The 27,049-nt window shown below is 36.7% G+C and overlaps 2 protein-coding genes across 4 annotated transcripts; both read left to right on the top strand.

Annotated features, from left to right (window-relative positions):
* Positions 1-476: 476 nt before the first annotated feature.
* Positions 477-4,688, top strand: LOC127793161 (PLASMODESMATA CALLOSE-BINDING PROTEIN 3-like). Of its 2 annotated transcripts, none has more exons than XM_052323946.1 (4): positions 477-723; positions 1,362-1,601; positions 1,859-1,892; positions 4,119-4,688. In XM_052323946.1, the coding sequence occupies exons 1-4, from the start codon at positions 672-674 to the stop codon at positions 4,381-4,383; spliced, it is 591 nt and encodes a 196-aa protein (XP_052179906.1). In that variant the 5' UTR covers positions 477-671; the 3' UTR covers positions 4,384-4,688. The 2 variants fall into 2 exon arrangements, with proteins under 2 accessions (XP_052179906.1, XP_052179905.1); XM_052323945.1 differs by having other exon boundaries at positions 479-723; positions 4,116-4,688.
* A 5,422-nt stretch (positions 4,689-10,110) lies between these two features.
* LOC127793069 (histone deacetylase 5) lies at positions 10,111-26,658 on the top strand. Of its 2 annotated transcripts, none has more exons than XM_052323838.1 (14): positions 10,111-10,354; positions 11,080-11,281; positions 16,280-16,426; positions 16,558-16,667; positions 16,899-17,110; positions 17,665-17,729; positions 17,970-18,140; positions 18,344-18,433; positions 24,038-24,161; positions 24,242-24,354; positions 25,039-25,232; positions 25,438-25,567; positions 26,051-26,115; positions 26,203-26,658. In XM_052323838.1, exons 1-14 carry the CDS (start codon positions 10,179-10,181, stop codon positions 26,366-26,368), a joined length of 1,965 nt encoding a protein of 654 aa, XP_052179798.1. In that variant the 5' UTR covers positions 10,111-10,178; the 3' UTR covers positions 26,369-26,658. The 2 variants fall into 2 exon arrangements, with proteins under 2 accessions (XP_052179798.1, XP_052179797.1); XM_052323837.1 differs by having other exon boundaries at positions 10,112-10,354; positions 24,038-24,164.
* The last annotated feature ends 391 nt before the right edge of the window (positions 26,659-27,049 follow it).

Genomic DNA, 27,049 nt, shown 5'->3' with positions numbered 1-27,049 from the left:
TGTTGTGGGTTTAATGTGAGTGAGGATATTTTGATATTTAACTATTTTTATTTTTTTTAAGTTTTTAAATAAAATGATAATCAAATTTGATAAAGTGGGAATATTATGTAATTAGTTTGTTTGAAATGTTAAAATAATTTTTTTAAAAAAATAATTAAAGACAAATTTTACACTTCATAAGTGGTTAATTTTTGCAATTTTTACTTTTTTATCCATACCTTTCTTCAGAACAAAATCTGTGTCAACACGCATTCCCATCCCAATGCTACACTTTTTGGAATTCAAACTTAAATATTAAAATAAATATTTATTTTAAAATAACAAAATTAATTAGCTCAGTTTAATTTTGGGGGTTCGTCCATGGAATCAGAATGAACCATAATTGATTTAATAGCCGAACAGAACTCAATCATCCCCCCAATTTTATATGAAAAGAATAAAGAGAAGATTACCATAAGAGGACACCAGGCGCAGGCTGGTCCACCACAAGGCCACCACCAACGCCACCCTATTGCGTTTGCTATATTTTGTCTACATTCCCCCCTTTACCAAAGCTCCCAAATCTCTCTCTCACTCTCTCACTCTCATCTTCTGCTACGCTGTTGCAGGCTCTGTCTGAGGACAGCCATCGATACCCCTTCTTCTCCATTCTTGTAATATTGTCTTCCCTCATGGCTGGTTTGGTGGTTCTGGCTCTTCTCATGGCCATGGTTGGCCACTCAAGTAAGCTCTTTCATTACCATCTCTACCTTCTTTCACTTTTATCTGCAACCCATCATTTTTTCTGCTCTGGTCTTCCGGATTTGCAGAAATGCTTCGTCTTGTGATAAATGCTTGTATTCCCTTTCTTTCTTTTTCTTTAAAAATTTTTCTTTTATGATTTTCCTCTGGCTGTGAATGGAATGGATTGTGTTACTAGTGTATGCAACTATATAGTTTCTATTCCCTTTGTTTTGTTTTATTTTTATTGTTTGATATTGTATCCTTCATCGGAGCTCAGCTCAGATTGTTCCCCAGACCTAAGTTTTGCAGAAGTTTATTTTATTTCATTTCCCCCATTTTCATAGCATTTATTTCCTCATCTTATAGCTGCCTTTTTAGGTGTCATTCAAGCAAATTCCAACCATATCATTGCCTTTTTCTCTTATCCTTTTCCTTTTAAGCAAATCTGCTACACAACATATTCTTCTTCCTGATTTTAAACCTTAAAACACGTCTCCATCTCTTCGTTCTTTTTTTATGGCCTTTTTAAACGTTTTACGTGGGTATTACATGGTTCAGTTGCCACTGGTTTTCTTCCTGGATTATAGGCCTATCTCCAAGTTGGGTTGATATTTTTTGTTCTGTCTCTCTGATAACAGGTGCAGCGTGGTGTGTTTGCAAGGACGGGGTGAGTGAGTCAGTCCTTCAGAAAACACTGGACTATGCCTGTGGAGCTGGAGCTGATTGCAACCCTACTCACCAAAGTATGCCTTGTTTCAACCCCAACACTGTGAGGGCTCACTGCAGCTATGCAGTTAACAGCTACTTCCAAAAGAAGGGCCAAGCTCAAGGCTCCTGTGATTTTTCTGGCACAGCCACTGTTACTGCTTCAGACCCTAGTGAGATCCCTCGTCACATTCTTAACTCCCATCCTTTTTCCCCCCATTGTTAGTTCTAGCGTAAATGTTCAAGTTGTGTAATCAGCCTTTTTGCAAGGCTGCCTACAAATACGATCCTCTTCCGACTCTCAGGAAGAAAGCGGGATTGGCATACTAGGATGCCCTTCTTCTTCTTATTTTGTTTTTGGGTTCACAAGATCTTTTCTTGATCTTCACTTATTTCCTCCTCCTCCTCCTTGTTCCTTGGTGATTTGCAGGCTCCTCTGGCTGTGTTTACCCTTCAAGTGCCAGGTATGATTTATTTTGGTTAATCACCATAATCTATTTGTTGGCGCTCGTTTTGTTTCCATTCAAGTGCCAGGTATGCTTTATCTCGGGGGTCCTTGATTTGGCTTTTCTTTTACCACTCTAGCCTCTACTGCAGAGGCAGAGGACGGAGGAGTGGCTTCTTGTTTGGACTTTGGTAGTGGTGTGCTGTGTTTCGCCTAAAGCTGGAAAGGACTATTTTCCAGCATGTCACTTGGGGCCCAGGCCCCCCTTTCTTTAAGCTTTCTATACTATTTTCCTTTGGGGATGGAATAAAATATTAGAAATATCAAGAACAATTTATGAATAAGCAATAAAAATGATCAGAAACTGTATGCTGTTTAAGGCAGGAGAAGAATACTAGGTGTCGGTTGTAAGAGATGTGAATCTGCTTGTCCAACGGGTTACCGGGTCTACGTTTATGGATGGATTCAGTCAGCCATGATATTGCATTTGAATTCTTTCTAAACCAGTTTGCCACACTTGGGTATGGCTTTAAGTTTTCCCTTTTCAGTCGGGGATTAGACTATTGTCCATTTTTGCAAAAATAAAAAAAGAGGGGGAAGACAAAAGCATTGGTTTACAATTAGCTAATCTGAGTATTGTTTAGGACTGTGCTTGATTGAGTATTGTTTATAGCGCCTCTCTTTTTGTTTGTCTACTTGGCTAAAATTTGAATTCAAACAAGATTATGAGAAAGTTCGGAATTTTGAATAGCAAGATCCAAAAGCTGAGATTGAATTCGGTGATATGCTGCCAATCTCTTTTACCTCCCAATCTGGCTTTTATTGGGATGGGCATCTATCCTGCTCTTTGGAAAGCATGGCTTTGCGAAAGCACTTTTGAGCGTCCTTTTTTGTATTATGCCAGATTCCATTTAATGCATATTAAATCTCATGGTTGTGCTTATTGTTCAACACCGCCTCTTACCCTTTTCACTTTTGATATAATCTATGAGGTTGTGACTTTTGAATTCATGTTGTAATTGCATGATGATGTCCTTCGATTCTAGCTTGTAGCTTTCTCCTTTATTCAAAGATACCATGATTATTGGCAGGTGGTATCCAATGACTGGTTTTAACCAAAAGGTAAATTAAAATTAAATCTATCTAGAATCCAACAGTACAGATGGGTACTTCATGGCCTGAAAAGACCATAATGTCCTCCAACACCCCTTTTATAATATGGCCCCTGTTGCCACGTGGGTATGCGATGGCTTCTTGGTCAAATGTGGCTTAACTAAAGTTCACCCAAGAAACCAGCCCCTGTCAACAGCAACATTGATGTAAGCAAAAGTAAATGTTGCGGGCACGATAACTCATGTGTGGTGTGGCTGTGTTGGGGCCACACGTCACTAAAAAGGGCCATGGATGGATTTCATTATTTACTTGAGATCTGAGCCTGCTTTTGACGTTTAGAGGGCTGTGCACTGTTATTTCACAGTTATGTAGGGCCCCAGCCAAATGGGAGCTAGCAGAGTCGCTGTCCACATTCATAGGGAAAATTACTGGTCGTGGCACTGTCGCTCAAAATACACTGACCTTTTATCTCTTTTAAACATTTGTATTAAGAAAATGGCAAAACTCATTAACATTTTTGTTTATATCGTATATTTATATAAAACCTTGAGAGTGTGCACCTATATTGTGTTCATACACCAAGTATTTAACATTAAATGAGAAAAACTACTTCACTACGTCGTTGCTGGAGTAAAAGTCAATATCTAGTGCAATGGACTTTCTGCTTTTATGTCTTGCAGCTTTGTTTACCTTGCTTCCTAGAGTGTCACCAGGCTGGGAAAAACAAGGAATAAACGGGCTTATAAGTCAGATGGTTGGTTTAAGATGGGGATGCAAATGAAGATACATTAATCTTGGGTGGGGGTTAAAGGGTTGGGAATGTAAGTCGTCCTTTTGACTTGGGGATGCAAAGCGGATGACAAACGTTGAATACTTTAAAGGTTTGATTCTTCTATTTTGGAAGAATAAGGAGTAAATACTTTCAGCCAGTCGAATGCTTTGAGTACGCAGAAGAGCTTGTTTTGAATATTTTATAGCAATTAATTTGCGACATGTATATATGTAGTGGAATAAGACTTGATACATTATTATTATTATTATTATAGTAGTAGTAGTAGTAGTAGTAGTAGTAGTAGTAATGTTGTATGCATTAGTCTTGATCCCCTTTTTCTATCACCACTTTGTGCAGCAGCACTACTAGCACCACTCCGGGGACGACAATGCCGACATCCAACACTTCCACGACCACAACACCGGGCAGCACGTCGTCCACAACGCCATCCACCTCGACGGTTGGAGGCTCACCGTACGTGACCACTCCCACCGGCGTTTTAGGGCCGTCGGGAGCCGGAATCAACACAGACGTCAGCCACGGCGGTCTCTCCCTCCAACAAACGGGGAGGGTGGCCTTCTTGACCGCCCTCGTGTTTACGGGCCTCGTGTTCTTGCCAGCCTGACAGCTACAGGAGCGATGGCAAGATGGGCTGGTTTGAGTTTGTGGGGAATATGGCATATCTAAGTACGAACAGCTTCGCTTTGCTTTGGTTTAGTATTCGATTTTGGTTTTGTTGTGTTGTACGTGGCTGCTAGTGAATGTGAATCTGTGAATCTGTGATCTGTGTTGTAATCTCTATTCGCTAGATGTAGGAACTTTTTAAAACTGAAGAGACCCATGTTCCTTTGCTAATACTTTAGAAATTGTTTGGTTAACTTTATTCGGTTCATAAATAAACTATTTGCCTTCATAATATTTAATATTTAACCTCGCTGACGTGGGTTTGATCGAATGGGTTATTATCATTTGGAAAATGTACTGTAAATAATATTTATATTGTATAAAATATTATTTACACTGCACGGTGTGTCGTCGTTACCCTTCAATACTGTAAAAATACCCTTTAATACATATGTATATATATATATTTTTTTTTTCATTTCAATATCAACTCTGTCCTTACAAAACCCAAGAATGATGGCAAATTTTCTTGGCAGGCAAACACGCGGAGCTGGCTGAGTCAGAGGTCAGTGGGTACCAGTGTGGTGGGACCCCCTTCCTTTGAAAATGCATATATATATATATATTCGTTATTATTAGAGACAAACATTCGCTATTATAATAACTCAAATCAAGATTGAAATATTATAAAAAAATAAAATCGAATTGATTCGATGAATGCTCCAATCAAATAAATTAAAAAATTAAATCGACCAAAAAAAATAAAAAAGAGAAAGTTTAGAGAAACTTATGAAAAAAATTGACAGAAAAATTAGTACTTAAATTAAAACAAAAGGGAAGATACGTTTCATCTGTAGTCCATTGATCAAAATCAAATCAAAAGGCAAACGGGCAGAGATAAAAGGCAAAGAGGGAGGGGAAGGTTATGGTCAGTCGGAGTAAAGAAGAAGGGTTAAGGCTGATTACTAATCAAAGTGGAGAGAAAGGGGAAGGATTGGTCATGGGTCATCGACTAGAACAAAAAGGAAAAAAAATGATGAGCAAGTAAAAAAGAAAGGGAAAGTCATAAGGGTTAAGATTAATCAAAGGTAGAAGGCTCAAATAGTAGAGATTGGGCCAAAGGGAAAAGAAGAATGGTAAGTTCATTTGTTATTTTCTTTTTTATTCTTTTGTTCTGTCGAAAGATTGATCAAAAGTAATGTCCCATGATAATTCGGTTGATTTGATTATTTTATTTTTAATATAAAAATTGAATCAAACTTGAAAGTTAAACCGAACTAATAATTTTAATTGGTTCAATTTAATCATTTCTGTTAAACTGAAATACTGTACACTCTTACTTATTATTTAGAAATGCGATTTAATGTTGATGATATTTTTTATGATGCTTATATATTTATATTGATTGATATAAAATATAATATAATGATATAAGAATATTATTTTGATAATTTATTTTAATGTAATATTTTAACTATAATTTCATGACGTTATCACAATCTAACCGTCTTTTGTATGATGGTAATTAAGTTATTATTTATATTTTAACTCATAAATAAGTTATTAAGTTTTTAAATTATCAAGATACATACAAATTATGTTTTATTTTAAATTTTAATTTCACAACACTATTTTTTTATATTTTAGTGTTAATGGCATATATTTTCAGTAATAAAATTATTTTTTATTTTACTTATGGTATTTTTTTACCCTGTAAAATATTTTATATGTAGGCATGTGCGCTTGTGTATATATATGTGTCTGTGTACATGCACATGTACATACGTATGTATGTATATATTTATGTGTGTGTATGTATGTATGTAGTTATATATATATATATGTAAGCATATGTAAGAATTATTTAGCAAGCCCGTCTCAATGTGACAAATTTGAATGTAAAAACTTCTTTGACAAATCAAACATAAGAGGGAGAAGAGAGAGAAAGGGAAACGAGAGAGAAGAAAGGATGGAGAAGGAGAAAGGGAATTTTATAGGTAAGGGTAATTAAGTTATTTTAATAATATTTGATGGAATTAATTAATGATAAAAATAAATTTATAATATAATATTAAATATTTATTATAATTTTTAAAATAATAAAAATGAACTTTATAATTATTTTAAAACTAAAAAATATCACATATATATAATTTTTAAAAATCTACATCCCGACACTAATATGTGATCAAGTAAATAAAATATTTAAAATGGAAAAATAAAATAGAAATTTAACCAATTTAACACAAGACAATTAGTTTGTTTTGTCAAAAAATGTCTTTATCCAATCCGTTGAGAAAGAAAGAGGGAGAAAGAGAAGGGGCGAGTGATATTTCTTTCCCAGCTTGTGTTACTTGCTAGGAGATTTATTCCTCGATTTTGAAATTCGAAGGAAAATGTCAAAAAATAGAACTTTTGGTGAGATAATAATGAAAAATATGACTTTTTTTTTTATTGCAAAACTATGACTTTTAAAATAGATAAGAACAAAAATATTTTTGTTCATTTCTTTCTTGTCAATTCATCATTTTCTTCCATTTTTAATCCTCATTTATTCACACCACTACCCTTCGTCAGCTTCTCATAGATACGCGAAAAGCTACAAGACCCAAACATCTTCCATCGCTGTTAGATCATTAGTCTAAAACGTGAACTTTTACGCATATAGGGATAGTCGTTGTTAATATTTTTAGTCTGTACATAACACTTAAAAGTGAAGTGTCCCATCAAAGTGAAGAACAAGTTGCAGAAAATTAATGTTACTTTGTATGTTTCATCCACTTTGTAACATAAATCATTTCATGTTTTTGTATAATTTTTGTTATTATTGATATGTATTTAATCAATCGATATTTACTACAATTGATATTTATAACAGATATCTACAACTAATATCTTAGGGCAACCACATTATACAACAAATATCTACAACAATATATTTGAACCAGTATCTTTAAATTGATATAGTTGAAACTATAACACTTCACCTACTCAGGGCGTGTTATGTCTTAGGAAATTTTGGAATATTTTTTTTTTGGGTCAAATTACATCATTCTCGAGATTCCCTTAGACCTCTCTAGTGCTCAGCGAAATAATTTATACACTAGATATAAATAAAATCTTATAAAGCGGAAGCTGAAATCGAACTAGATCAAGCATTTTATACATAGACAATCGAACATAGTATTTGTTACAAAATTCTCATGATACATAAGCTTCTAAAAATAATTTAAAACGTATATTCTTGCTATACATAATATTTGAAATATTCATGCTACAACATAACATGGTACACTTGCTCATTCTTTCACAACTTGCGTCGCTACACATCTTCGATTTTCGTACCATTATTGCAAGTCCCAACTAGAACGTTGAATATTCTAGGGGCAAAACCCAAATTAGATGATGAACCATCTAAGTAAGGGTACAATATGTTTTAACATGCGTGTATGCAACATCTTACTCATCGTATGTGTCAACTGCACCCTTCATGCTACCTACCATTTTTACGGCTACCTCTTTCAAAGCCGAGGTGTATGAAGGCACCCTTGATATAGTAACAGTGCTAGTTCGTACTCCCTACGGCCACGATGCACGTGATCAATGATATCAACGTGTACATATACATTTCATAGCATGTCACGTGTGCAGTCTATGTGATTGATACATATCAGAGCATGTCAATCTGATGAAAGCATTTCCGAATATCGGGTTTAAACATAAACATTTATAATCGTACTAAACTTGTAACAATACACTTACTTTTCACAATTAAGCTGTCTTGATAAGCGTGACTACATCGATAAACGTGTCAAACGAGTTATTTCCCAATCCTCGCGCCCCAAGGATTTCTAAAACATTAAATTTATTCCAGATTATCAAATTACTATTTTTCTAATAATTCTCATAATTTTCACAATTTCTCCTTATTTTCTAAGTTTTATTTCCTAAAAAATGCATGATAAATATCTAAACCCTCATTTAACCCAAGTTCTCTTCACTAATATTCTTAAAATAATATTTCTATCCCTCTAGAATTTTCTTGTAATTTTTTAAATTAACTTCATATTTTTTCCTTATTTCCATAATAACAAAATCACTCTAAATAATTAATTAATTTAGCATTTTCCAGAAAAATTTTCTCAAAATAAGGCATAAACAAAATTCTAGAATTTCTGATTTTTTTTTTTTAAATTTTGCAAAACTTTTCTTATTTTCTTATTATTTTTTTCTTTTCCACCTGACGTGCGCGTGCAAGCCACACGTCGCCTTTTCACGCTCTGGCGCGTGTGACCATGCGTCGAGCCTGGCTCGTCTTCTCCGGCGGCCACTTTGCTGCCAGCGAGCCTGCCACACCATGAAGCTTCAAAATGAGCTTCTAATCCCCTTAAATCCACCCCCTGACCTTGATTTCGACCTTAAAACTTAGAAAAAATAACAGAAAGTATCTCAAATCGGCGGTTGGAGCTTTGGCTCCGGCAAAGTGCAACTTTTCGGCGAGGTTTTGATCCACCGCTTCCTCTACTTTGTTGGCCACCAAACTCACCAGATTTCTTATCCACGACTCAAGGACCAAAACCTCACTCACCAAACTCTCAAACACTGCCCCAAACGCCAAATATTTGAAGTAAAATTTTTTATGAAAAGCTATGCTCGAACTCGGCTATTTATAGCCGAAACCCGCCGCGAGCTGTCCCATCAAGGGCGGCTACGCGTCCTGAAGGCCACTCCGATGGCCATTTCCCCATCAATGCCCCTTCTCCTCTAATACCTTGTTGCAGGCGCGGCAAGAGCATGGCCATCACGTCTGCTCTATTTTTTTTTTTAATATACGTATATATACGGGCAGTATTATTTGCAAGAAAGGCCCAATTTAATACATAATATCTATATAATTTATGGCATTTTTTTCAATAACTTATGTTTATATATAAATTTATACATGCCTAACTTCATTAGATAAACACTAAAATTCTAATAATTTTACTAGGGTCCAAAATACCAAAGATACGATTATTATTTACGATGTTTTAGGGTATTACAGAAACAATATATTTAAACTGATATCTATCAACAACTGATATTTTTTAATCAATATATTTGAACATATATCCTTGCACCAATATATTTGAATTAATATTCATCTACGACAGATATATACAACCAATATCTAAAATTGATATTTTTTGACAATCTTTATGCTTGTTTGATGGAAAACTTGTATAAGGTAAATAAATAAATAATAGAATAGTAGTTCAGGTGGAGAAAACAAGACATACAACTACTATGTGTGGCGAATTTTGAAAATATTATCAGTAAATTAAACAACGAAAAAGAAATATGAAATTGTTTATGTTACAAAGTGGATTAATTGTTTATAACTTGTTCTTCGCTTTTATGGGATACTTAATTTTAAGGGTTATATATGGATCAAAGATATTAACAATAACGAACCTTCTCATTTGTGTAAAAGTTCACATTTTAGACTAAAGATTCAATAGCGATGAGATGAAAGCTCTTTGGGTCCCAAAACTTTTAATGTTTCTAGGAGAAGTTGACTTTGATGATGCATTTCGTAACGATGATGAATGGTAGTGGTGTAAAGAAATAAAGATTAAAAATGAAAAAGAGCGATAAATTGATAAGGAAGAAAGGGACAAGGCCTTGTCTATCCTAAAAAGTCTTAGTTTTACCGAAAGAAAAAAAAAAGGAAAACCTATTTTTCATTATTTTCTCGCCAAAAGTCGTATTTTTGCAAACTTCCCAAATTCGAACCGTGCCTTTGCCCCGGCGAAAATGGAGATCTTACCGGAGAAAGCAGCTGATACCGGAGGACGGCGACGGCGCGTAGGGCTGATATACGACGAGAGAATGTGCAAGCACTTCTGTCTCGAGGACGAAACCCACCCCGAGATGCCCGATCGGATCCTCACCATCTGGGAGAAGCTCCAATCCGCCCTCATCCACCAAAGGTTTTTCAGATACATTTAAATTTCCTGGTTTTTATGTCAGCAATTCGCTGTTTCGAGCGCTTGCTCTTTGTTTATTTGAGGCTTTTTGGCGTTGTTGAAGTTTTCTGAGCTCCGCGGTGGTGTAGAAATCCTATCGGTTTGAACTCGCAGTGTACTTGGTCACTGACGGTACCATTTGGTTCTGATTATTGGTTGTAATTGGAGCGTGTTGTTTCGCTTTCATTCACTGCGTGCGATTGAAAATTTTAGTTCATTCACAGTAATTGTGCCCAAAGAATGAAGCGCAAAGCTCTTCTCTTAAGTGTGTCTGTTCGAATCTAGGGTTTTCGAAGGGAAAGAGCAAGCCAGGAAAAGAAGATTAAGTGACTGGGGTAAAGTATGTTCGTTGTTTTGGTTGCTTAGAAACTTAGGAAAAATGAATGAGCATTTGTCAAAGAAATTAACCGTTTGAATTTGATTAACCATAAAAATGTACAGCTACAAGTAATCTTCAGCGGCCAAGACGAGTTCTAAAAACTTGAAATGCTTTCCCATGTTGTGTTCCTTGTCTAATTGCTGCAGCTTTTTCCAGAATCATATCGCCCCTTGAATCTTTTTCTTTACTCCGTTTGTTCTAATGTTTGTTGTGTTAAATTTCTGGACTTGTACTTCCAGAAAAAAATGTTTACTTTGACTTTCTTCTGAATGAAAGGAATTGTTTTCTTTTTCTTCCCGCCCTCCTTCAGATGTGTGGTATTGAGTGCCAAGGAAGCAGAAGATGAATATATAGCTGCAGTTCACACAAGAAAACACATTGATTTAATAAAAAATATAAGCTCCAGAAAGTTTGAATCAAGACGAAAGAAAGTTGCAGCAAAATTTAATTCTATATATTTCAATGAGGGCTCCTCAGAAGCTGCATATCTTGCTGCTGGTTCCCTGTTAGAGGTAAGAATTCTCTTTGGGTTATTTTTATGTGTTCTTACTGTACTTCTTTGGTTGTTCGGCAACTTTTGCATGATTCGGATGTTTTATGTTAGCCATGTTATTTTTCTTCATGGTGGTAGATGTAAGCTTGTTTCACATGATTGATATTTCCTTGTGTTGGGAATTTGGACACAAAGTTGCTCTGAAAAACGTTTCAAAACAATATGGTAAATGGTCCTTTCAGGATTTAGTGCATCACTTTGTAAGATCTTTAATCTCGAATTCTTGAACTAAATTCCCCTTGAGCACCTTTTGTTTTTCTTCATCATCTCCAGTGACAATTATGTCATCCACATAGACTAGCAAAGCAGTAACCTTACCTTCCCTTGAGTGTTTCATGAAGAGGGTATGATCACCCCTGCTTTGACTGTATCCCATAGCCTTTATGGCTTTAGAGAATCGGCCAAACCAGGCCTTTGGGGACTGCTTGAGTTCATAAAGGGCTTTCTCGAGCCTGCATACTTTCCCATCATTCCCTTCTTGAAATCCCGGAGGCAAATCCATGAACACTTCTTCTTCCTAGTCTCCATGTAAGAAAGTGCTCTTGACATCCAATTGCTGTAATTTCCATCCAAAAAAAGGCTGCCAATGAAATAAGAATCCTTATTGTTGCCATCTTTGCCACATGGGCAAATGTCTCAAAATAGTCTATACTGTAGGATTGAATATATTCTTTGGCCACCAACCTGACTTTATATCTTTCCAATGTTCCATCAGCCTTGTATTTCACATTGAAAACCCACTTACAGCCTACTGGCACAACCCCCTTTGGCCGAAACAACAATTTCCCATGTATGATTTTTCTTCAGAGCCCTCACCTCCTCCAGCATAGCTTGTTTCCAGTTCTGATCTGTTAAAGCCTCATTTACTGATTTAAGAATGACAATTGAATCCAAGGATGCTAGGAAGCCTTTGTGACTTTGTGACAGCCAATAATAGGACAAAAAATTAGTCAAGGGATGCTGGGTACAGCTTCTGATCCCCTTCCTAACAGCAATAGGGAGGTCTTAATCCTCATAAATTGGGTTAGATAGGTCTGAAGTGGAAGGCTGTATCAGTTCTTTTTCTGGAATGGCAGACTGTATAAATTCCTTACCTTGACTAGGATCAGACGGTGGTGCTTGCTGAGGGTCTAGAACATGTTGTCTTTTTTTGAATACATAGGGAGATCCTTCAAATCTGACTGGAGGCTGTAATTGTTGAGGGGCAGCTTGCTCACTGCTGCTGGAGGATCTAATAGAAGGCTGAGATTGAGTAGGAGACTGAGATTGAGCTTGCGTGGATGACCTGGGCAGAGCAGCTTGTGGCTGTGGGCAGAGGGAGGCTGATTCTAAGGTTGGAAACACACCCCACAGCAAGAATGGTTACCATTAACCGAATTCTCCTCCTGGTGACCAGCCTTAGGTGAAGCAAAGAAAGGGGTGGACTCAACAAAGGTAACATCCTTGGAGATATAAAATTTCTCTATAGGGGGATGATAACATTTGTACCCCTTTTGAGTAGGGGAATAGCCAAGGAAAGCACACTTTAGAGCCCTAGGATCAAGCTTGTCTCGATGTTGTTTGGGAATATGAACAAAAGAGACACAACCAAAGACCGTTAAGGGAAGATGGGAGTGCAAATTTAGGTCAGGAAAATAGGTAGAGAGAGACTGAAATGGGGTCTGATGGTTGAGGATTTTGGAGGGTAGCCGGTTTATCAAGTAGGCCATTGTAAGGATAGTTTCACCCCATAAATTCTTAGGAACATGGTGATGGTGGAGAAGTGTCCGAGCAACATTGAGAAGATGTCTCATCTTTCGTTCAACCTCTCTATTTTGTTGTGGAGTGTCGACACAAGAAGACTCATGAACAATCTCTTCTTGTTGAAAAAAAAGATGCAAGTGATTATTAAAGTCATCCTTTGTATTATCAGTTCGGAATTTCTGAATAGGGCAGTTAAATTGAGTTGAAATTAGCTTAAAAAAATATGGCAGAATAGTACCAACAATAGCTTTATCTTTTAATAAAAAAATCCATGTCATCTGAGTACAATCATCGATAAAAGAAGTAAACCATCGAGCCCCAGAAGAATTTGGTATTTTAGAGGGTCCCCAAACATCTGAATGAACCAAGGAAAAAAGCTTGGAAGACTTCTTATTATTAATGGGATATGACACACAATGATGTTTAGAAATTGCACATACATCACACTGAAAAACACTAGAATCGAGAGACCTAAATAATGAAGGAAACATGGATTTTAAAAGAGGGAAAGGAGGGCGACCAAGCCTGTAGTGTTGGTTTCACCATGTCAACTAAGTGATGGAACACAACTATATCAATTATCTTCATTCACCACCATCTCATGAAACTTCTTCATATGAAGATGGTGTTGAAACTTCATTTCATCATTACTCCGCCAGGGGATATTATCCACTACCGGTCCCAAGCCCGGATAAAGGAGGAGGGTTGCGTTAGGTAGCCGACAACCAGCGTAAAATCTAGTCGGATCCAAATATGAATTCTAGACAAACTATCTGTTGGGATGTAACCAACATAAAAGTCTAGAATTCATGTAGCCATCCCCACATAGTGGGATAACGGCTGGATATGTTGTTGTTGTTGTTGTTTGAGAGGAACCAGTAGCATTGGACAGCCAATTTCCAGTAGAGCAGCCTCCCTTTTGCACCAAAAAATACAACTGGTGCTGTTCCCTAGCAGCACCAATCATCTTTCCCATCTTCAAGGCCTGAAATTCACACATATTAGAAGAGAAAATTGCATGGCAGTTCAAATCATGAGTGAGCTGATGAATGGACACAAGGTTGGTGGATAGATTTGGCACATGCAGAACCTTTTGGAATGTAATATTTGGGCTAAGGGTGACTGTACCTTGTCCTTTAATGGAAACTGAGATTCCATTGGCAATGGTGATCTGTTCGAAGTTACAATAGGCTCATAAGTGTCAAAAACAAACAGATCAGTGGTCATATGGTTAGTGGCTCTTGAATCGAGTATCCAAATGTCATTCTTATCAATTTTAGAGGCAGAAAAAGAAGCTGAATGTAAACAATTACCTTGCTGGGCAAAAGCACAGTTTTCATCGTGAATAGACTTGAGGAAAGCCTTAAGTTTATTGATTTCATTAGCATCAAGTTGAGCAGGATCAGAACTAGAGGTTAGTTTTGTCTTACTAGCTATGTCCTCCTCCTTGTGCTCCTTGGTAGATATATAGGCCTGATTCTTTGATGTCAAGTTTCTAAAGCCTCCCACCTTGCTTAGGACAACCTCTTTTCCACGAAGTTTGAAGCATGTATCTCGGGTGTGTCTAGGCTTCTTACAATATGTGCACCAAAGCCCCTCATGATTTTTAGCTTATGTTTTTCCCATTCTAAATCGTGCTCCTTCCTTGTTATTTGTGATCATGGCTGATCCTTCTGTCCCTATTTCATTAAGCATGACCCCTCTTCGATTTTCCTCACTCCTAACAATGTCAAAAACCTCATTAAGAGAGGGTAGCTTCTCCCTACCAAGAATCTGAATCCTCACCTGATCAAATTCATTATTGAGACTAGCTAGAAACTCCACAATCCGATCCCTTTCAAATATCAAGTTTAGAGCGGTAGCATCAGTGTTGCACACCATTTTTATCTCTCGATACTGGTTTAGTTCTAACCATAACCCATTCATTTTATTAAAGTACTCTATGACAGTTAAAGAGGCTTGACGAGTACTACTGATCTTTGTCTTGATGTTAAAAATTACCGAGGCATCTTGTACTTTAGAGTAAGTTTGTTTTATGGTGTCCCAAATCTCTTTAGCAGAAGCTATATAATTTTTACTGACCTCAGGTTGTTTGGCATTCCACAACCATGACATAATGAGGGAGTTTTCTTTGTCCCATGCTGGAAAAGCTGGATTAGTAGCCTTTGGTGAAGGAGAGGTGAGGTGTCCAAGCTTCCCTCAGCCTTTGAGAAAGGTTCTGACTAGTTGTGCCCATTGTAGATGGTTCCTACCATCCAAACAATAGGCATGGTGTATCTCGGGTAGTTCTTCAACTTTGGTATTGACTTAGGCTTCGGCACGAGCACTGGTACCGGTCATTTGGTCCACCGGTGTTGACTCTCCAGTTGTCATGCATGGTGTATCCTCTGAAAATTCTGACATGTTCACTTTAGCAATTGAGTGAATCGATATATGGCAATGAAGGCCTAAGGGAAAAACGCAATAGGAACAAAGGTGTGAAGAACACGGAGACGTGCAATGAAGGCATAGTTAGGGTTTAGGCACAAAGAGTGGCTTTGATACCACGTAGGAAAGAATAATTCCTTAGATAATTTTAAATGTACACGGCAGTCCTCTTTATAGAGGAAAAGAAAATACAACAATGGAAACAACTGATACAAAGGAAAGGAAAGCTATACAATAAGGAAAACTAAATATACACACTACTTAGGAAACATTCCTAAGACCGGATTAAGAAGGAATCCTAATCCGGTTATAGGATCTTCTTAAAAATAGTAGATCCATATATTACATAACTTGCTGCATTTCTTCATGATTGCCGTAACTCAACACTTTGCTCCAAGCTACACCTGGAGCATATTTTTTGGATTTCTCCTAATAATTCAGTGATATACCTAGATGCTTAGAGACTAATTCTACGAAATCTCTCTGGAAATGTTGAATTTGTTGTGAATTGCAGAGTAGATTCTTGTCCGAAACCTAATGACTAAATTAACTATACAATGGTTGCAAGCCCCTAATTCTTCTAATAATTGGAGAATTTGGAGTCGACTAAATGAATTGCTTTTAGCAATTCTGCTTAGCCTTCCACAAAGGTGGTGATGTATGTCTATCAGAATGTATTTTATGTGAATTTTCATGATTTTATGATTTATTTACTCATAAGAATAACGTTGCACTTAACTGATATAGATATGTTCGAGACCCTAATTGCAGATGTTTGCTCTGGTAGGTCACTGAGAAAGTTGCCAAAGGAGAACTTGATTCAGCTTTTGCAATTGTCAGGCCCCCGGGACATCATGCAGAAGTAGATAAACCAATGGGGTTTTGTCTATACAACAATGTTGCTATTGCAACAAAGTTCCTCTTGGATAAACATGTGAGTGTTTTACTACTTGACTCAAGGTCATTCAAAAACCTGCTCAGTTTGGGGTAATATTATAAACAGTTGACATAACATAGTGTGATAGATTTTTACTTTCTTTTAAAGCTTGAACTTCTTTGCAACAGGAGTTGGGTATTAACAAAATATTGATAGTTGATTGGGATGTTCATCATGGAAATGGCACTCAAAAAATGTTTTGGAAGGATCCAGGAGTCTTGTTCTTTTCAGTGCACAGGTGACCCTCATCAATTTTTTTTCTAGTACTTAGGCTGAGTAAGATAGATTACTGTACTTACCAGGAAGGAAGGAAATGTATCTTTCTGAAACAATTGTTTATTTTTATGATTTGTTATAGTCATATTGATGGTTGATTTATTGAAAATTTTGAACTTGCGTCTTGTTGATTTACTGTATGAAATCAGGTATCATATCCTAGTGAATTGATGGAATGGTTTCTCTTATCCAGGCATGAATTTGGGACTTTTTATCCTGCTAGTGATGACGGTTCTCATATTATGATTGGTGAAGGACCAGGTGCAGGATACAACATCAATGTTCCCTGGGAGAATGGATGGTGTGGGGATGCTGATTATTTAGCCGTGTGGGACCATGTACTAATCCCTGTTGCAAAGGAATTTTGTCCAGATATAGTTATTATCTCTGCTGGATTTGATGCAGGTTAGTCTAGCTATTTCTTTTGAGTTATGCAAGTTATATATATAAATTGCAGTGTCATGGCACTAGTTGCTAAAACTCAAATCTTAACTCAACCCAACAAAACCTTTGTTCCAATTACATGTTCAAATTTATGGTACCAATCTTTCATCCAGGGACATAACCAGTTGCTAATGACTCATCATTAAGCGCTTCAATTTATGATAAAAAACAATGTTCAGATATTACTCTACATTTTATGCATAGAGAATGAAGAGGACAGTAGTGGGATGTGAGGAAGCTATAAACTATGATGACAACCATCTAATATCAGAACTGTAGCGTTATGCCATGTCGATCTAAAGCAAAGACTACCTGTGCCAACTGTTGGTGATCATAATGTACAACAGATTACAACATTTTCTTTTCCAATTTAGACATTCAAAATGGTTATCTCCCCTTTTATTTTCTTGGCATGGGAAGGATCCTCTTTTTGTATCACAAATGCTGATTACAGTTGCAGAATTTTTTCATGTTCCATTAAAGTTTCTAACTTTGGTGCTGCTATCTGGGAACAGCTGTTAATGATCCTCTTGGGGGCTGTCGAGTTACACCATATGGTTATTCAGTTATGTTAAAAAAGGTAATGATAAAACAACTGAAGGCTATCTTGTTTTTAGTTTTAAGCTCACTTGAAGTCTATTACAACTGGATGGTTAGATATGGTAGCATGAATGAATGACTTTCTTTAGTGTTGACATTAATGTAGTCTTTCAATCCTATGTAGTCATCTTTTAAGGTGTATATATAATTCTTATTCACTTGAATTTGCTGTAAATTCCGTCATGTGATCTTCTTGTTTGCTCCTTCCAATGCGGTGTAGTTGATGGAGTTTGCTCAGGGTAAGATTGTGATGACATTAGAAGGAGGATATAATCTTGATTCTCTAGCAAATTCAGTTCTAGCATGTGTGGAAGTATTATTAGAGGACGATCCCATTATTGGATCTTCGGAGGCTTATCCATTTGAGTCCACATGGCGTGTAATACAAGCAGTAAGACAGCTTTCTGATAATTGGTTAATTCCATATTTATTGTTCATAGCCAATCTTTTTGGTCCCCATTTCTAGTTTGCATATGCAAAAAGGGAAAAAAAAAAAATGCCATAGTGATTTTCCTGTTATTGCTTGGCAAAGCAAATCTAACACCAGTTTTATTTTCTTAATTTCTTCTTTTGACTGCAAAATACTGTGTTCAGGTTCGTGAAGAGCTGAGTATGTTTTGGCCAATTCTAAAGGATGAATTACCGAAGGAATTAATCAGTAGGAGTAAAGAACTTCCAATCCAGGTTATATTTTTGTACTCCACTATAAATTTTCATGTCTTCATTAAGTCTGGTTGCAGTTGGCCTTCTAACTTAAATTGGTTCAGAAATGCTGAAAAGTAACAACATTTCTGTGTTCAGATTATCATTTAGCATAGCAAATGCATTTTATCATTGTTATGAATTGTAGCACAAAACACACAGTTTCTTGATCTTGTCTGGATGCAGCTTGGTAAGTGCAATTCTGCAATTGCGGGGGTCAAGAGGAAGGTTGAGAAAGGGCTGAGGAAGGTTGATAAATGGTTAGGGAAGCCCTTGAAGTTGGTTCAAAAAAGGGTGGTTCAGCTCACAGAAAGGGTGCCGAAGGCAGCTGGGCATCAGGCTCCAGCAAGGGCTGCTATGGATGGACCAGACCACACCACCACAGAGCCTAGGCCAACTCTGAGGAGGTCTGCTAGGCTTAGGCAGAAGCAAGTAAGAACCCAGCCCACAGTCTGCTATGCTGAGGCAGACACATGGTTGAGCTGCCAGCCATATGCAGGGGAAGAATCCTTCTAGAAGGGCTTTGTTTAAGTGTAACCAACCTCCAGCTGATAGTATGGGGAGCCAAAATCAACTTTGTTGATTTATTATTGGTTTTTTTGTAGTTGCAGGGCCTTTGTGTGTAGCTGAATCATCATATTTGTAGGTCATTTGTTTGCATATTGTAGATCTCTCAATAGGATCTTCAGCCAAAATATTTCAGACACCCCATGGGACATAGATCTCAACTCGACTTCAGCACTAGATCTGGAAACTACAAAAGTGAAAGTAATGAGATTACTGCCTACAAGAGTGCAATGTCATGACTCATGAGGTGGATCTTTTGTCATCAATGGAACTTGTCCATTCTTCATCTGTAACAGACATCACTTTCTGAGAAAAAAATCCTCTCTTCATATAGAAAACATCAAACTTTTTTTCCGGTGACAACTTGAAGTACTGAAGTAATCCTATTGGCTGCTTGCTTCCATGTGTATTTCTCTTGGTAGATGCATGATCTGGCAAACCATATTTATAGCATATGGATATTCAGTTATGTTATGGTATAAATCCCCCTTTCTTTAAAAAAAAAAGAAATTTAAGAAGTCTGGGAGGTTGTTATATGGGGTGATAGGTTTGGGTCAGGTCCGTGAATGTGAGAGTCTGGGCTTAACCCTGAATCAGTGCCAGCTGAGTCAAATTTTTTAGCCCTGATCTGAACTGAACTAGAAAAAATAACAAACCAAACTGACTCAATCACCTTGGTTCGGGTCAGTATTTGGGTCTACCTAGAGTCATGAGCATCCCGTATTATCTTGTTTAGCTCGCTAAGTTTCAGGTCAAGTGGTTAATTGATGGTGTTATTGTAAAATTGATCTGAGGAATAAAAATTCTTTTGTTTTAAATTGCTGACGAGAAAAGATGATGTTGAGATGGTAGGGCAAAAGCTATTGGGTGTTAAGTCAATGGTCTTGTAAAATGGAGGCGGAGCCCTCAAAAATGGGCACAACTAAAGTTGTGGATGGTGAGATTTGAGGAATACAAGGGGTAGGTTTAGCCTTGTGGAACCCCCCAAATTGCTGACAGTAATGAAGGTCAAGCCCGAGTTCAAGTTGTCTGTGATGCAGATTGATTTGTTACTGCAACGTGGACATCCACAAATTGCTTACTTGTTTGAGTTGAGAGTCATGATTTTTGTTTTGCTCTTGGGCAAGCTTCTACTTGGCAGCATGATTGGAGGCTACAAGATCAAAGTAGGCTCTAATATAATTGGACTAGTTAAGTTTGAATACATTGATTAGTTCATCACGACAAGATATCAAGGCTTTTGATCCCAATAGTTCATAAATATAGAAATAAGCTCTTCCTCATTGTGTTGCTTATTACTTGAATAAGCCATCTGCAATGAACATTTTATTAAAGACACTCAAATGTCATAATGTGATTACTTTCCCGGGTTGGTCATGTGACAACATAAACAAACCCTCCTTGGCAGCTAATTATGTCTAACCCTCACATGCCTTAAGAAAAACCAAAAAAGGAAAGTAACAAAACCTCCTTGGTAGCTAATTAAGCCTAACCCTCACATGCCTTAAGAAAAACTGAAAAGGAAAGTAAGAGGGAGGGAGGTATATATAGTGATCCACCTCCTTAATTGGTGATGACAACTGATTGGATATGGATAAGGTCCCCCTTCCCTCGTCCTTATTCCTATCCCCACATCCTCTTTCCTAATCTATACCTGAACCACACGGTAATGTACTTTCTTCAGCCTGGTTCCCATTAAATAACAGATATCCATTGGATACTTGCACTCATTCAATTTATATTTAAAAAGGTAACTATTGTATGCTACTCGTACTTGTACTCGTTCAAATGCAAAAGGTAAGTATTGTTTGCCAAGACCAAGAAATATAAAAATGATTTGTTATGTAAGTTGAATAAACATTCCCAAGCTCGAATGAAGTAATTTGAGGCTGTAATTTTGTTTAGCTAGAAGAGAATTTAAAAATCGTCTATGGGCAACACAATAATGCAGACAGAATAGCTTGTTTAATTTTTGTTGCAATCAAATTGTGTTCAAGGGCTTATAGGCTTCTCAAGCCATGGCACAGGGCTCAGCTTAGTTCATCCTTTTAGGCAATTATGCTAGTGAATTTTTTATATATATTTATTAAATATACGTGAATGATGTTATGGTAAAATTTGAACATCAAGTCATATCAAGAAAAGATTAGTTCATATATCTTGGATCAATCCAAAAAAATGAGGAGATTAATGATGATGTTACCCATAGAGTTAAGGCGGAAAGGATGGTAAAGTACCAGTGTGCAAAATATGGGCATAATGAAGATGGTGATGCAGATAGATTTGTAGTGTTACAAGAAAAAAAGAAAATTAGAAATGAGGTTATTTGAAATAAGGTCAGAGTGGCTTCTGTTAAAGATTAGAAGCGTGAAACACTATTAAGATAGTTTGGTCATATAAAAAAATGACTAATTGAGGCTCTTGTGAGGAAAGTGGATGAAATATAATGAACATTTAGAAAAAGAGGTACAGAAAAACCAAGAAAAACTTGGTGGAGATGCTTTACAGAAAATAGTGTCATAGATCAAAATAACTAGATAGGTAGAATTCATGTATCGACACCACATAGTGGGATAAATGATTGGTATAATGTTGTTTATGTGACTTAAAGTATGGACTGAGGGCTCTATGCTTGCGACCTTATTTGTACTTAACGATTGATTTTTTCTCCCTGGTCCATATTTGGCAAAATTGAGAAAAAATTAGGCCAATGCCCACCTCAAATGGGTTGAATTTGTCAGATACCTTCCGTATCTTTAATTGATGGCTAGGATCTAATTGGTCCAATAGCCTCCATATCATATTTGACTCTTCATTTTCCATATCACATTGATTTTCATATTCGAGTCCTTTCATAGTTCAATAGCCTCCATATCATATTTGTGCTTGCGTGGCACCTGTGTGGATTTTAGCCTTTGAATTTTAGTGCCTGACAAAAAGCTGAAGGATTAAATGAGCAACCGACTCATCTAAATTTAAGCTGTTAGAAAGGGTGAACTATTATATTGTTGGCGCATTAATTGATTGTCTTTGGAATCAGGTCATGTCTGGGCTTATTTTCTTGATCGTGGTTTGGAAAGTCCTTTACCATGAAATCCTACACAGAAATCACTAAGATAATGACATACAAATATGTTATTCTGGCCCTCTGCCACAGTGCTTTAAAACATGTTTCCCCAACTTACCCGGGTAATGTGTCACATTCATTGAACTTCATCATTCACATTAGGAGTTTCTCTGTTGTACTATTTATTAATTGGAGTTGTTTAGGAGCTCTTATATCAATGATTCTTGTTGCCAATTCACTCACACTCCTCACCCGAAATCAATCTCAAATAACAAAAAATATGCAACTGTAATGAAAGACAGAATTAAAGAAATGAAAACAGAAATGAAACAATCAAACCACAATCACAAGAGGCGCATGAATTATCCTGGTTCAGGCCACGGAAATGGCCCTACATCCAGTCACCAAGAACAAGAGCAATTCTACTAGAAACCGAGTGTAGAACAGTTACAAGAAGTCCCTCTCTTCTTCCTCTCTGACTCATGAATTCACTGCACTTAAGAGATTACAAACACTCATCTTTACACAAAATATTTCCTCTCTTTTTTACAGCAGTCTCACTCGTATTCAAAGACTTTTGGAATGATCAATATTTCACTCTTCCATCTCTATTCCACCCAAGTACAATCTTCTTGGAGATTACAAAGACTTTCTTGGACACAAGCCTTTCTTCTCACACACACTGCACTCGATCATAGAGGATGAATGATCATCTGTGATTGCCCTGCCCTATGTCTCCTATTTATAGACATTATGGGCAGTAATTACAAGGTTTTTATTTAGCCTACACAAAGACCGAAATACCCCTTATAATAAAACACCTAAACTAGACTCTTCTAACTTAGAATAAAACCAGCCGCTTCAAACACTTGAGACATCTCCTGTTCTTCTTAACCTTCTGGACTGTTTTCTCAATGCTAAAAATCAACAGGAGTAGAATCAATGGGGAATATATAACCAAACAGAAAGAATATCACATAAAGTCACTGGTAGTGTGACATCGAATTTGGTTTTGGGATTCTTTTAGATCCCAACGTAACTTCATTCCAACTATTTTCTGGGTTCTTACTGAAAAAGTTATGCTTAGCGGTAGCATGCTTATCTCAAGTTTCTCATCCTATAACTTGAAGGATTGAATTTCCTACATTGGCTGAACTAACCTATTTTGTTATATTTATATATTTAGGACAGTCAAGAATGGAAACTTTTTAGTGGTGGATCCATTATGCATGATTAATGGTTTTGAAAAAGTCAATTATACTGGAATCATCCAATACTTTGAAAGATTAGTTTTGAGTTGCTTCTGGGACCCAATACATGAAAGAAGAACCGTAGAAATTACCTTGGTTCTCAGAAAGTTAGAACCAAGGTCAGTCCATGGTATTGTAGAACTGAAGAACCAAGCCAACTTTGTTAGGTTTAGCTTGGTTCTCAGGTTTCACAAATTGAAATGCTTTTCTAGTTAACATGTTGGTAACTTTTCTACAGAATAAAAGGGGGGTCTCTTTAAATAATTTATGAAAAGTTAGCCAACCCAATGCCTAATGCTTGGTCTGTTGTGGGGTGGTGAATGTCAGACACTTTTCGTTGTTTGAATCTGTTCCCCCAGGTTGCAGTGGAACAACCATTACTGCTGCTGAAGGGATGCCCTTAATATAACATTTATAATCTCACTAAAATTTGAGGTGCAGAAGTGAAGTGATCAGTATTGTTTTTGTTGCTTTTGGTTGCATGTGTGCTAAAGGAGATGCAGTCAATGAGTCTTTTGTTTCTTTTTTTGTTACCAGTCAATCCAATATTTTTCATGGCATCGGAATTACAAATTGCTGATCTTCTCACAAAACCAAATGAGATTATAGACTTTCTTTTGCATATCTCCTTATTTGTTGGTATTTTTTGTTGTTCATTTAGCTACCTTACATTATCCTTATACGATTCTCCTGAATTTGTAGATCTTAATCTCAGATTCTGATGTTGAGAATGATAATGGGGTACCTGTTGTATTAGAAGATCTTGGGAACACTGTTGAGGATGTTTTACAACCCTTTTCTGGTCTGAGAATTGGCGGAGTTAGCAGTGGTAAAAGATGACTGATGTTTGTTAACCCAATTGCCTCTTTTAGTTGTCTTCTATATTGAACTTGAAACTGAGTGCAGATGAAGTAAATACCATCTGGAGATCGGCACTGTCAAAGACATATGTTTGGTATGCTACTTATGGATCAAATATGTGGGAATCAAGATTCCTCTGCTACATTGAAGGTGGACAGGTAAGTCTGTACAGTTCCATGCTTTGTAAATGTCCCTATATAAAGAAATGACAATAGTTTCTGTTCTTGGGCTAGGCTTCATGATATTGACTTATCTCCTAACAGCCTTACATTTTAATTAATCCTGAATACAAAAAAACTATTTTCTTCTGTAAAGTCAGTGTGTTTGATCTTCTTTCGGTTCTCTTTGTCTGAAGAGCAATGATACATGAACCAACATTTCAGGCCAAAATGGGAGGGCTAATTTTTTTATTTTTTATCATTTTCCCCTTACATTAAGACTCCTTTTGGCCTGAAAATCATTATTCGTTTTTGAATGTTGATCTAAGCTCCAATTGATGTCATGCTATTGTCAGTGTGCTTTTTATCCTTCCATAAAAAGGTAAAACAGAACAAGGGGGCTGCCTCCATTATGTAACCCTCTGTTTAAGAGAGATGTTAGTCACTATATCTACTTGTTTTTCTGTTTATTATAGGTAATCTGGCTATTTACCATCAACAAAATTGTTTTGCTACTTTGTAGCATGGTTAAACTGCTTTGTGATGAGTTGTAAAATAGTCATTTGTTTATATTTGAAAGTTGTGCATATTCTGCAAGAGCATCACTTCTGGCACATCATGAATAACTACATGTTTCTTTCCTATAATTTGTTCATCCCTCTTAAGTTTGCCAAATGACTTCAGGTGGAAGGCATGAGAAGGCCATGTACTGGTTCACTAGATAAAAGTGTGCCAAAAGAGATTTTGTGGAAGGTTGTCCCTCATCGTTTATTTTTTGGCCGTGATCAAACAAAAACATGGGGTCCTGGAGGTGCTGCTTTTCTCAGTCCTGAAAGCAACTGTCAGCATAAAGCTTACATGTGCCTGTACAGAATCACGTATGATTATTTTAGCTTCCATTTTTCATTATAAACTGCCTAAGTAGTAATTTTTGTTTATGTCATTCACAAGGGGTGTTTGTTACTTCTTAGATAAATGCCTAGATTATGTAAATGATCTCCTCTTATCTAGGTACAGTTTTAAATCAATCTTTCCCGTGTTAATATTTTCTCATTGTGAACACTTCTCTGGTTTTCCTTACAGGCTTGAGCAGTTCAATGATGTTTTGCTTCAGGAAAATGTTTCAGGCTGCGATATGAGTTCTCCTGTGTTTGATTTGACTGATTTAGAGTTCATCAAGGAAAAAAATTGCATTTCTTTGGAGATCTTAAAGGTATATACATTTCAAGTCTTTTGTGCAAATTGTGCACCTTGTTTTCTGGAAAATATTTGACTAGCAAAATGTTTATTTGGATTATCCCTTCCATACTTTTTAGTGGAAAATATTTGGCCATGAGCATGTTTCATAATACTAGTCTATGCAATCAATTTTATTAGTCTATCTGGTTATTTTCAGTCTGGGTATAAAAGAATCATCATCCATCAATAGGACAGCATGGTCCGTATGTTATCTAATTTATTATGCATAAGACCGAGAATGACTCTGATAAGTTGAGAAATCTATGATTGACCGATATGGATTTCATTACCTCTGCAAAATCTCACAACGCATTTCATAATCTTTTGGGGGTTGCCTTAATTGTTTTGGGATCCCCATGCATATAGATTGTGCAGCAAGTGTAGTCTGTTCATCTTTTACAATATACATGTCAACCTTTCCCGCACCATGTGAATATGGTTTTGGTTATTCGTGCAGAATGGTTGGTACCATAATGTCGTGTACATGGGGAACGAAAATGGCATCCCAATACTGACAATGACGTAAGAACATTGCAGAGATATATCTATTTCCCCTCTACAATCACCATGTTTCATAAGAAAATGATGATCGCTTGCTTTCTTTCTCAGGTGTACCCTATCTGATGTCGAAAACTTCAAGTCTGGGAAGTTTCCTGTGTGTGCCCCTGCCAAAGAATATGCGAATGCCTTGGTCAGAGGCCTGGTAGGAGGAAAACAGCTCTCGGAGGAGGCGGCCATGGCTTACATACAGGAAGCTGCTACAAAACCATTATGATTGTGATTCTTGTGTAAATTGGTAGGAGGAAAATTGCTCTCATTGATTATGGCCTCTGCTGCTTCAGCCATTATATATTTATATATGCTTGTTCTAGTAACTTACATTGTTGTATATGACCAGTAAGCTTCATTGTATATGATCTGTGCTTGTGGGCTAGGAGAATATCTTTCTCATCTTTAGCTACTAATGCAGTTGTAGATATTGGTGGATTCTAGATATATTTTGACGACTACTCTGTGGTACTGGTACAGATTTGGGCTTGAAAATTGAAGTTTAAGTTGATACCACTCTGCTTGTGGGTTGTTTACTTACTGGTGGGTCTTCACCTTCACTTTTATTCGGGTTCGGATCCATCCACAAGAAGTAAAATCCTTCAATTTTGATTTCAAAAACTAAAAGTAATGTACTGACATTTTATTTCGGTAATATATTAATCTTTGGTAATTCATTTTTGGGAAGTATTAGAGTTCTAAATTATTTTTTAATTTTGACGTAAAAAGACATTATTAAAAGGAACTACTAAAGCAAGTATTCATGATCCTCGAGATGACAGCTTGGCTTAAAGATTATGAATTTAAAGTGTCGTGGGCATGAAGCCTTGTAGGGGTTAAAAAGAGAGCCAAATCTATAAATATTAAATACTGATAAAAAAATAAACGGGACGAGAGACTAATACAA

Source organism: Diospyros lotus, unplaced genomic scaffold (genome assembly GCF_014633365.1).
Source record: "Diospyros lotus cultivar Yz01 unplaced genomic scaffold, ASM1463336v1 superscaf1, whole genome shotgun sequence".
NCBI lineage: Eukaryota > Viridiplantae > Streptophyta > Magnoliopsida > Ericales > Ebenaceae > Diospyros > Diospyros lotus.
The sequence above is the reverse complement of the archived record's forward strand: the minus strand, read 5'-3'. Positions and strand labels throughout refer to the sequence as shown.